General features: G+C 41.2%; 1 protein-coding gene across 2 annotated transcripts in view; it reads left to right on the top strand.

Moving 5' to 3' along the window:
• The first annotated feature begins 438 nt into the window (after positions 1-438).
• SCFD1 (sec1 family domain containing 1) overlaps positions 439-11097 on the top strand; it is a 51724-nt gene continuing 41065 nt past the window's right edge. For both annotated transcript variants that reach the window (XM_085061966.1, XM_085061967.1), the window contains exons 1-6: positions 439-529; positions 5588-5658; positions 6355-6443; positions 7341-7431; positions 8178-8300; positions 9200-9287. In XM_085061966.1, coding sequence (XP_084918092.1) covers positions 499-529; positions 5588-5658; positions 6355-6443; positions 7341-7431; positions 8178-8300; positions 9200-9287 — 493 coding nt within the window. In that variant the 5' untranslated portion in view covers positions 439-498. The remainder of the gene's footprint in view (positions 530-5587; positions 5659-6354; positions 6444-7340; positions 7432-8177; positions 8301-9199; positions 9288-11097) is intronic.

Here is an 11097-nt window from a genome sequence, read left to right as displayed (position 1 = left end):
TTCTGTCGTTTCATTTGTGTACCTCCAGGTTTATGTGAAGGTGTAGAGGGCATGTCTAGCGGGATCCCCTTGTATCCAACGCCGAGTTGGGGCGAGTGGGGCTTTTCCCCCTGTAGGGGATTGCTGGAAGGGCACGAAGGCATGTGCGACCTGAGGGAGAGGAAAGCACACCTGTAACTATTTTCCGTCGCGATAACTCACTATAACTACATCACTTTATTTGTAGCTAGATGCCCGGCTTTGAAACAGCAGTGTTTCATTTAGTCATGAGCTGCTCGTATCAAAGCTGTTTCAATTATCTCTTCCTGAAACGTGAGAGCATAACCTCCCCGCTCCTCAATAGCACGAAGGCGGAACAGGCCATCCCCGGCCCTGTTGGCGTTCAGAGCCGGGGCGAAGCACAGGCCGCTGTGTTCAATCGCAAGCAGCCGCTCCGCCCCGCTCCGCAGGGCGCGCCACGTGTCGCGGCGGCTGCGCAGGCGGCGGCGGCGCGGGAAGATGGCGGCCGGGATCCGGGAGAAGCAGACAGGTGAGCGCCTGCCCGCGGCCCCGCCGTGCCGCCGGCACCGGCTCCTCCCGGGCTCGGGCAGGGGCAGCGGGCCGGCCGAACGCTGCCGCCGCGGCGCCCGCCTCTGTCCCCGCGGGCCGGGCTGCCGGTGCCGCCGCGCCTCCGCCGGCGATTCGCGCCCTCTCACCCCGCTTGGGTCTCCCGGCAACGGGGTGGCGGCCCCTCTTCCGTCTTCTCCTCTCCTCTGGGGCTCCGGCGCCTCTGGCCGCAGTTCTCACAGAGGGGCCCCGGTCCTGTTTGGGCCCCAGGAGCCGGGGATGTGGCCGTAGGTGCCGCCGAGGTGTGGAAGCCCCCCCGGGGCGGGACTCGGCCGGGCCCGGGCCGGGAGGGGTGCCTTCTGCCGTGGCCGTGGGAGCGCACCCTCCCTTTCGGCTTCCTTCTGCCCGTGGGAAATAGCGTTTAATGGTGCAGAAATAAAGCTGCTCTTGTCATGCTCGTGTTAAGACAATACAGGGGCATCCGAGCGTGTACTGATCCTCAAGAAGCTGAGAATACGATATTAACAGCTGAAGTAATTGTGCATGAGAATTTCTGTGCATAAAGATTTTGCTGTTCCGTCCCTTCTTAAACATTGCTGAGAGTCCTTAATTGACTTTTTCTTCTCTGTCTTGATGCTGCTTTGTAAAGCCATAGACATACTCCTAAAGGCACAGAGGATGTCAGCTCCGTTGTCTATACTTCCCTTGCTTGCCAAACTTGTAGTCAGTAGTTGAGCTGTAATCATGTCACTTTCTCCTTCACAACTGCAATATCTTTCGTGGTATAAAGGATTCTGGATGCATTTAGTTAGCATGAAATGTTTCAAATCATCTGCCTAAAAATCTCAGTCACAGTCTCTGTGGACCTTAAATATTTACTGGTATGCTTCAATTTTTTTATACCAGTCTAATTTTTGTAATCTTGTTCTTGTGCCATCTACCATTGATAGTGCTATTTGATGTTCCTCTGCAGTTGTTTGCTTTTCATTTCTTTGCTATCTAATAAAGCCCATTTTCTTTGAGCTCATATTCTGTGCAGCTTTATTCTTTTCTATTCTATTTCCCATGTTCCCATGAGTGGTTTGGGTTTAAAGGGACCTTGAAAATCATCTAGTTCTAACTCCCTCCTGCTGTGGGCAGGACCACCTTTCACTAGATCAGGTTGCTCAAAGCCCCAACCAGCCTGGCCTTGAACACTTCCAGGCATGGTGCATTCACAACTTCTCTGTACAACCTCTTCCAGAGCCTCTCTACCCTCAGAGGGAAAAATTTTTACCTTACATCTAATCTAAACCTACTCTCTCAGCTTATGGCTGTTCCCCTTTGTCCTATCACTACATGCTCTTGTGAAAAGTCCCTCTCCAGGACTCTTGTAACTCCATTTAGGTACTGGAAGGTGCCATAAAGTGTCCCTGGAGCCCTCTCCAGGCTGAACAAGCCCAGGTCTCTCAGTGTTTCCTCATAGGAGAGGTACTCCAGCCTTCTGACTGTCTTGGTGGTCCTCTTCTGGACCCAATCCAACGTTCAAGTTCTGCTTATACTGTCTCAGATATGGACACAGCACTCAGGTGAGGTCTCACCAGAGGAAAACAGAATCCCTTCCGTCATGCTGCTGGTCACACTGCTTTGGAAGGAGCCCAGGGTGCAGTTGGCTTTCTGAGCTGCTAGTGCACATTGCTAGGTCATGTCAAGCTTCTCACCCACCGACACCCCCAAATCTTCTTCAGGGTTGCTGTAGATCCATTCTCCACCCAGCTTGTATTTGTGCTTAGGATTGCCCCGACCTAGCTGCAGGACCTTGCACTCGGCCTTGCTGAACTTCCTGAGGTTTGCGCAGGCCCACTTCTCAAGCCTGTCAAGGTGCCTCTGGATGGCATCCCTTCTCTCCAGCTTACTGAGGAGGAATTTCTTCATGGAAGGGGTTAAACGCTGGAACGGACTGCCCATGGAAGTCGTAGAGTCACCATCCCTGGAGGTGTTCAACTGGACATGGCACTTGGTGCTATGGTGTGGTTAACCAGATGGTGATCAGTCAAAGTTTGGATTTATCGATCATGGAGGTCTTCTCCAACCTAAATGATTCTGTGATTTTTTGACTACGCACGGCTTGATGTCATTGGCAAACTTGCTCAGGGTGCACTCAGTCCCACTATCAATGTCACCAACAATTGTTACTGATTATTTCAGTCAGTGTTTACAACAGAATCTATGTTGTCTTCTATTGTGGAGGTCTTTTCCAAGGAGATAGATTCAACAACTAAAAGATACTCAGGAAAAGGTTTCTTATCATTTAGTGATGCTATTACCATCTACGTGCACCCTCTGTTGTGACCTTTATCCTGGTTCATAACCAGGATTCGTTTCATAACCAAAGCATATCATTGCGCAAGCACAGCAAAAACCTGATCCTTGCCCCAGAGAACATTCAGCATTAATGTAAATGAAATGGCAATATGAATATAAAAATGAAACTCAGACACTTGCTGAATGTTAACATGATTGTCACAGCACATTACTAGTCTGATTACTCTTTCTTTGCAGAGAGCTTATGTCAAGTTTTACTTTAGATGATAAACTCTGCAATGCAGCTGCTTCTGCTCCTATAGTACCAAAGTCCATAATCATACAGCTTTATATAAAGTTGCTTGTATGTCAACAGCGGTGAGGGACCAAAGAATCCAGGAGCAGCCTGTAATCAACTTTCAGGGCTGCTCCATGGTGTTTAGGAAAGAAAAGTACGAAACAAGTGGAAGGCTGGAGTCTAGCGAGACTCAGCACTCAGTGCTAGCTTGGATCTTCCCACATTCATGTTTCTCTGCTAGTCTTTTGAAAGACCAGTGAACAGGAGAAAGCAGGTCATCAGAAGCATTGCCTGACCATGGGTAGATGGTATCAGAAAAGCCAAAGGTCTGTTGGGGTTGAACGTGCAGGATGTATCTAGAGAAAGGAGAAGTGCTTCTGCAACATTAGTAGCAAATATGCACGTAAGGAAAAGTGCCAGATCCTTGCTAAATGGAGCAGCTCACTTAGTGGTGATAGATGCCGATGTAATCACTGTTGCCTTTGCCTCAGTCTTCACCAACGAATGCTTCCAGGCCTTAGTGTCACTTTGGAGTCAATCATGGAGTGTATTCTATTGGGAAATACTTCTCATCACATCAAGGAAAAGGCAGGCATGGATTTATGTATGGTAAATCATGCCTGACCAGCCTAATTGCCTTTAGTGATAAAATGACTGGATTTGCAGGCAACAGGACAGTAGAGTATGTCATTTACCTTGACTTCAGAAAAGCTTTTGACACTGCAGCATTATATCCAAGTTAGGATATTATGGACTAGATGGATGAACAACTACTACATTGCAAAAACCAGTTGGATGGTCGAGCTCAGATGGTTGTAATTAATCAGACGTAATTACCTAGAGGCTGGTAACAACTGGAGCACTGCATGAGTGTATTCTGTGGCCTCTCCTGTTTAAAATGTCTATCAGTCACCTGGAGGACGTGCCAGAGTGTACTCTGATTAAGTGGGCAGATGACAGCAGACTAGAGGAGTCTCTTCTACTAGAGGGCAGAGCTGCCATGTAGAGGCACCTAGGTGGGCAAGAGGAATGGTCCAGCAGAGACATTATAAAATTTAACAAAAATGTAAATTCCTGTACTTGTAAAAGAACCCCTTGCACATACAGGCAACAGTGTGGGAGATTGCCAGATGGGAGAGCAGCTCTATTGGAAAGGCTGCAAGACATCTCAGTGGACCATCAGATGGAGGTAGGCAGGAGGGCCTACCAAGGTGGTCAGCGGCTGCAGTGAGGCTGTAGCATTAAGGCTTTTCAGTCTGGAGGTGTCTCCAGGTGGCTTCCAATACCTGTGGGCAGCACTGAGAAGATGGAGCCAGGCCCTTTTGTAGTGGTGCATGGCAGTAGGGTGAGGGACAGCAGGTATAAATTGCATAACACAAACAAGATGTTCAAACTGGATATAAGGAAAAACTTTTTCTCCACAAGGACAGTTGGTGTTATAGGTTGCCCAGTGTGGTTGTAGCGTCTCCATCCCTGGAGACTTGACTGGATAAAGCCCTGAGCAACTTGGCCTAGCTTCCTTGAGCAGGAGGTTGGACTGGAGGTCTTCCAAGGTCCTCTCCAGCCTGAGATGTCTTGTGATACTGTAGATCCCAGGCAACTGCACTGAGTATGTTCCCAAGCTTCAGTCAGCCAGAGTCAGAAGTTGTTTCTACTGCTCTCTATTTATGAGCAAAGTGGTATACCTTGTTTTTCCTCTTTGCAAAACTCTGTGCTGATTTTGTTACGAGTTTTAAGAGAAGAGCAACTAATTTATAATGACACGAATAGTCTTTTGCTGCTAGTCAAAGATGGGAGAGCAGCACACACTGTGTTATTTAATCAGATAAATGAGGAAAGATTCATTACTTAATAGATTTATAAATTAGAGATAGGTGAAGCAATCTGCTTTGGTTTCTGTGTTGACTGGAAAGTTAAATTAAAGGTCATTGCTGTTTCAAAGAGTTTTCCTTCTGCAAACTAAGGGTATTTTTGTACCCCCTAAACCAGCAATTTCTTCATATGAGTTCTCAAAATCTTTCAAACTGTGTATCAATTTTAGTCAGGCATAAAGGTATTTTTTGTTTGGTGTGTACAGTGTTGTTCCTGTGGGATAGGAAAAGCAGATTGGGGAATAAAGCAAACTAGTTCCCTCTGGACAGACTGCACCTTTAGGAAGATAGTGGAATTACTTTTATGGCAAACCATGTAAGACTAGAGCTTGTATAACTAAGGAGAGTTAATGTTTTAGAACGTGCTTCTTTTCATTTTGCAGTGTCTTCTGGAGCCCATAAATTCTAGCTGATGAGAGCCACTTGTCAGTCAAAGCCGCATAAAAATAATGAAAATGTGACTTGTTACATTTATATTTTGTGATGGTTTTCCTCTCAAATGAAATGTATCGTAAAATCCTGCTTAAGTCTTTAACCACTGTTGTTGAAACGTAAAGAGAGTAAAGCATTACTTGGCTTTATTTTCCAGTGGCTTTGAAACGTATGCTGAACTTCAATGTTCCTCCTGTTAAAAACAGCACAGGAGAACCAGTATGGAAGGTAAGAACTTTTTGAACCCTAATAGGAGAATTCTGTAGTGTTTAGAAAAGTTCAGATTTGCAGATTTTAACTAAATCAAGTTCATCTTCCCTATGTTATTAACTTGTACAAAATATTTTTCCTGTATTATGAATACACAGAATTGAGATCAGAACTGCTCAAAAAATACCTGAGTCAGAAAGAAGCCCATACAAATGGAAGAACTTTTGATAGCTTGAACAAGCTGAGTTCAAGCATGCTTTATTACCTTTAAAGTGTAACTTATAGTTCTTGAGGCGTTTTTGCTACTGCATAGCACATATTCTGCCTCTTCATCTGTTGTCTTTGTTCATGAATTTCTTTTTTCTCTTCTCTGATTTTCCTGTTGTTTTCTCCCAAATGCAGTCAGAAAAACTGCACATACAGTAACAAATTTCTGACAGCAGGCTCTTGTTTGACAAGACACTTTTCAGGAAATGGAAGTGATTATTCTTTTCCCCCTTTTATCACTGAGTTTCTTTTTGGGTTTTTTTATCTTTTATTTATTTATGAGCACAAATGGAAGTTCATGACAAATTCATGTTTTATTATAAGTTGGTAGATGTTTAGGTTAGTAGTAAGGTAGTAGTAATCCCTTAAACCTAAACTTCTGTACCCACTGTATTCTACAGTATCCACTTTTATAGCACTTTATGAGATGATTTCTATCTGTTTCAGGTTCTCATTTATGACAGATTTGGCCAAGATATAATCTCACCTTTGTTGTCAGTGAAAGAGCTGAGAGATATGGGGATCACTTTGCATCTGTAAGTACTTTTTAAAAATTGGGAGTTCTTTTCTAAAAAGAACTAATTTCTAAAATTGTAATATTCCCCAAAATAATGAACAAAACAGTGAAAAATCATTGAATAAATAACTACTAAAATAAAGATTATAAACTCACTTGTTCTTAAAATCAGATGGCATTATTCAGAATCAGGGAGTGGAGAGATAATTCCAAACACTGTTCAGTAGGATTTCTTGCTCAGTACAAGACGCCCTTGTTCAAAAATATAAATTATCCAGTAGGTATTCTTTTGGAATTTTGTCTCTACAAATCCTTCTGTAATCATACACATTAAGATTATAGTGACACAAACTGTTTCATGGGACTGTGTGTGTTCTTTGCTTATCCTTTTACACATAGATTTTACTTGACTGCTGTCAAACAAATGAAGTCTTTAAGTTTGAACATACATTTATTTTTTTACAAGTTTATTAACTTTCACTAAGTGAAGGCTAGAAATGGAAACAGTTTAACCTGCTGACACATCCGCAGAAACAAGAGGAAAAGGTCTAAGGGCCTTGTCTTCAAGCAGGAAATTTAAATTTATTAGAACAAAACATACAGGGTTTTTTTACCATGTTGACAGTTCACATACGAACTTCGTGGATGCAGTATTTTAGCTTCCTCTGAACAGATGGTTTGCTTTTGAAGATTTGTAAAGACTTTGCTCAAGCTTTGAAGAAACTTCAAAGACATCTATTAATATATTCAGCAAAAAATATACAAATGGGAGTTTTTCTTGCTAAACTAGCTAAATATAAAAAGAAATTGTAGGAAATTGCATTTGTCTGTACAAATAAATAATTTATTTTACTTTTATATTTTTACACATATCAGAGAAACAACACATTAGAGATGAGTTTTTTCTTTCTGTCAGGCTTTTGCATTCAGATCGGGATGCTATTCCAGATGTTCCAGCTGTTTACTTTGTAATGCCAACAGAAGAAAATATTGACAGAATGTGCCAGGTAACTTGCATGCTTCATGTTTCAAAAGGGTCCACACAACACAGTATGTGAAGTAGTCCTGCACTCACCAGAGTGTGACTCTTACTAGCACGTATTTGTCAGAAAAATATTACCCAAAATATTATTATGCAAATCTTCAATTTCCCAGCAGGTAGAAGGGTAAATATGTCTCATGTGTTTCAGAGAGATTTTTGAGAGTGGAAAGACAAGATGCAGTGGGAACAAATATTCCATTTAAACATAACAAAAAGCTATTTTAATGAGGATGGTTGAACACTGGAATAGATTGCCTGGAGAGTTTGTGGAGAGGTTCAAAACCTGACTGGACACAATCCTGAGCCACCTGTACAGGTTTACACTGCTTTGAGTGGGAAGATTGGATTAGGCTAACCTAAATGTTTCACATTCCTGGGGAGGAGATGGAAGGTTGACATCTTTGCAAAAGGAAGGAGAAGAGGAAAGGGTATTTTTGGTCAGCAGTAAGGTGTGGAATAGTAATTGCTGTCTTTTAGCTTAAATGTCCTTTCCTGGTTTTTTAGAGTTCTGTGACAGGTTGTTTATATCTGGATGAGTAATCAAAACACTGTGTCCAGAGCTGTATGAACAGACAGCAAAGCACTTCCGAAAATTTAGTTTGACTGTGGATAACTGTAACATCACAGTAAAAGTATTTTTTTTTCTTTTAATTAGTCAGGAATGTATTAGTACTTATTCAGGAAAAGGGTTGTGATTTTCCTTTCTTTTAGGACCTTCGAAACCAGCTTTATGAATCTTATTATTTAAACTTTATTTCTGCCATTTCGAGAAGTAAACTGGAAGATATTGCAAATGCTGCTATAGGTGCTAATGCAGTAACTCAAGTGGCTAAGGTAAGAAAGTCCCCCAGGTGTTACAGCATTCTTATTGTCAGATATACTTGGGAAAAAACAGAACCTGCAGTCATCCCAGTAATGCAGCTTAGTACCATACTTCAGCTTAGTCAAAAGTCCAGGTGCTGCAAGACTTTTGTGCTAAATGATAAGAGGGGAAATACAGTAGTTTCAGGGTTTTCCTGATTTTATTTTTGTTGAATGGCTGTACCAAAACCTGTAAATTAGTGAGTAATATACTTAAATACATTCACTTTTTCTCACTCCAGTTAGTGCTACTGGCATGAGAGAAAGAACCTGTTACTGTGCTACTGGCATGAGAGAAAGAAATGAAATGACTACTAGTATTGTTTAAGCCTTAAGTCCTTAGCTGCAGGAAATTGGTGTAGCACTGTAAACTAACTTTCTTAAATCTCTTTCTCAGTAGTGATGTCTAATTAATAGTTTATGATACAGAGAAGTTTCATTTTTTTCCTGAATGTACAGGTGTGTTTCAGAAAAGTTAGAATTCAAGAGCTGTAATGTCTTCTTGTTCAGATATTGCCCTCTTTCCTCTCTCCTGCCTGAAAGCTCAGTGCTGATTATGTTGTAGTCCTTCATATTCATTAAAAGGGAACTGATAATATTGAAATGTCCTCCATATGTGTTTTTTCAGTGATACTTGGCTGCTAAAAATTTGTCCACAGAAACTGTTCAAGTTGGACAGTTCTGGCACTTTCAGTGCTCTAATATTTTGTGTTAATCTCTCAATCCTTACACAGGCTTTTTAATTCATAAATAATGTCTTGCGTTTATTTCTGTGAATAGACTGAATTCTGTAAAATGTAGCAGTAAATCACATGTAGGATTTTTTTATGCTTCATTCTGGACTATTCTGACCATTATTCCTTGATTTCTAGGTGTTTGATCAATATCTTAATTTTATTACTTTGGAAGATGACATGTTTGTATTGTGTAACCAAAACAAAGAACTTGTTTCATATCGTGGTAAGCAGAATTTATATAGAAATTATACTGGCATGTCTGAAGTTGAAAGTTACTTTTGAAGTTGTGGCTAATAACCAGCAATTACTTTATTTTTATTATTTTTATTCTGCTCAGAATTCAGGATAATCTGTTAGATGTATAAATGTCATGAAGGAAGCAGTTCTTAGATACTCATTTCAGCATCTTTATCACATGATGACTGTGATACTGGAAAATAAATACATATTTTTAAATAACAAAGGAGAACTGTGGTGTAGACATGGATAATAACACTTTTTATACAAGGGATAATATTGGAAAACTTACATGTTGTTTTCACTTGTAGATAGTCACTGTGGGTGGGAAAGGGCATTCTAGACAATAAGAAATGCTGCTTGCTTCTGCAAGTATGTGAGCCAAGCATGTCAGCTTCTTTGTAAAGTATCAGAGTTACAAGTGAAGTCAGCCTCATGGAACTTTTTTTTTTCTCAAGACTTCTGTTCAATTTGGTTTGGAACCTAGGAAGAAAACCAAGTGGCTGCCTTAGGTCAGTTACCTTGGGGCTGTGGCAGCTCAAGTTAATATACATACTAGTTGTCATAGTTGTCCACATCATTTTCCTCCCTCCATTGTGCTATTCTGACCCATTCAGCATGCTAAATGTACAGAGAACATTCCTCTTTTTATGTCAGAACCAGTAATTTCAGAGCTGCAATATGTCTTTAATTGACTCATTCCTTAGAAAATACCAGGTCATTTGTGGGATCTACAAATGCAATGCAAGGAAAGAAGCAGAAGTCAAGATAGTCCTATATTTGCAGCATCTCCTCATTACTTCAGTGTAGTCACAGTGTCACACAGCTGATTCCTGGTACGTGGAATAGTCCTTAATGACTAGGTAGAGATGAGAAGTCTCTGTATGTCTAATATTTAGCAGTGCCATTTTTCTCCTCTCTTGCCCAATATCCAAAGTCAGTACCTTTCTTTAACAGTGGATCCATAATACTGAGTTATATCTCACACTCAGGATTGATTCCATTGGCAGAATAAAGGGCATTTTTCTTTGAAAAGCAGATTTTTTTTTCACTAAAACCTGATGTTAAGAGTTTTAATAATAATTGTTTTGTGATGTGTTCCTGTGCATATAAAGGTACTTAACTGACTGTCATAATATTCCTTATGCTAACAAGGAATTTGAATTAAAATGAATGAAAGTATTTTGTAGCCATCAGTTTCTGTCTGGCTTATTTTCCTCTCTTGGTTTGCTGAAATTTACCACCATGTTTAAACCAATGTAGAGGTGGACTGTTTCCAAAAGGTCATTGAACAGAAATCTGATCTACCACGGAGAGTGATGAGTTTTCCAATAGAGCTCAGTAGCTGATCAGTCTCATTGTGTGAGTTCTAGATCTGACACAGACAGGCAGTAGGAGTGCAGGGGTGAGGAAGAATTGGGCTTTTTTGCCTGTGGCGAGTAACCCAAGCAGGAGACTGCCAGTTTCACAATCTGCAAAAGTCAATGTAAATCTGAGGGTAATGAAAGACATCTGCTGTTCTTGCAGCAGCACTGCCATGTGTGCCCAGGCATGTAGCTGAAGGGGTGAACTAAGAACAAATATAACAAAACAGGTTAATTTTCAGTTTTCTGATATCTTGGCTGTATGGCTGCTTTTACAGAGAGATAATGTCAGGTCAAATAAGCAATATAAAATCCTTGAATTAGGCAAAAGACTTCCATAGACAAAAAGGATGCAATACATTCTCTCTGTTTTGTAATGAACAAGAAGTGATAAGTTTAAATTGCAACAAGAAAGTTTCTGATCAGATATTA

This window comes from Lichenostomus cassidix, chromosome 5, assembly GCF_008360975.1.
Source record: "Lichenostomus cassidix isolate B80296 chromosome 5, HeHo_3.0, whole genome shotgun sequence".
NCBI lineage: Eukaryota > Metazoa > Chordata > Aves > Passeriformes > Meliphagidae > Lichenostomus > Lichenostomus cassidix.
Note: the sequence above shows the minus strand (reverse complement) of the source record. Positions and strands in the feature narration are given on the sequence as shown.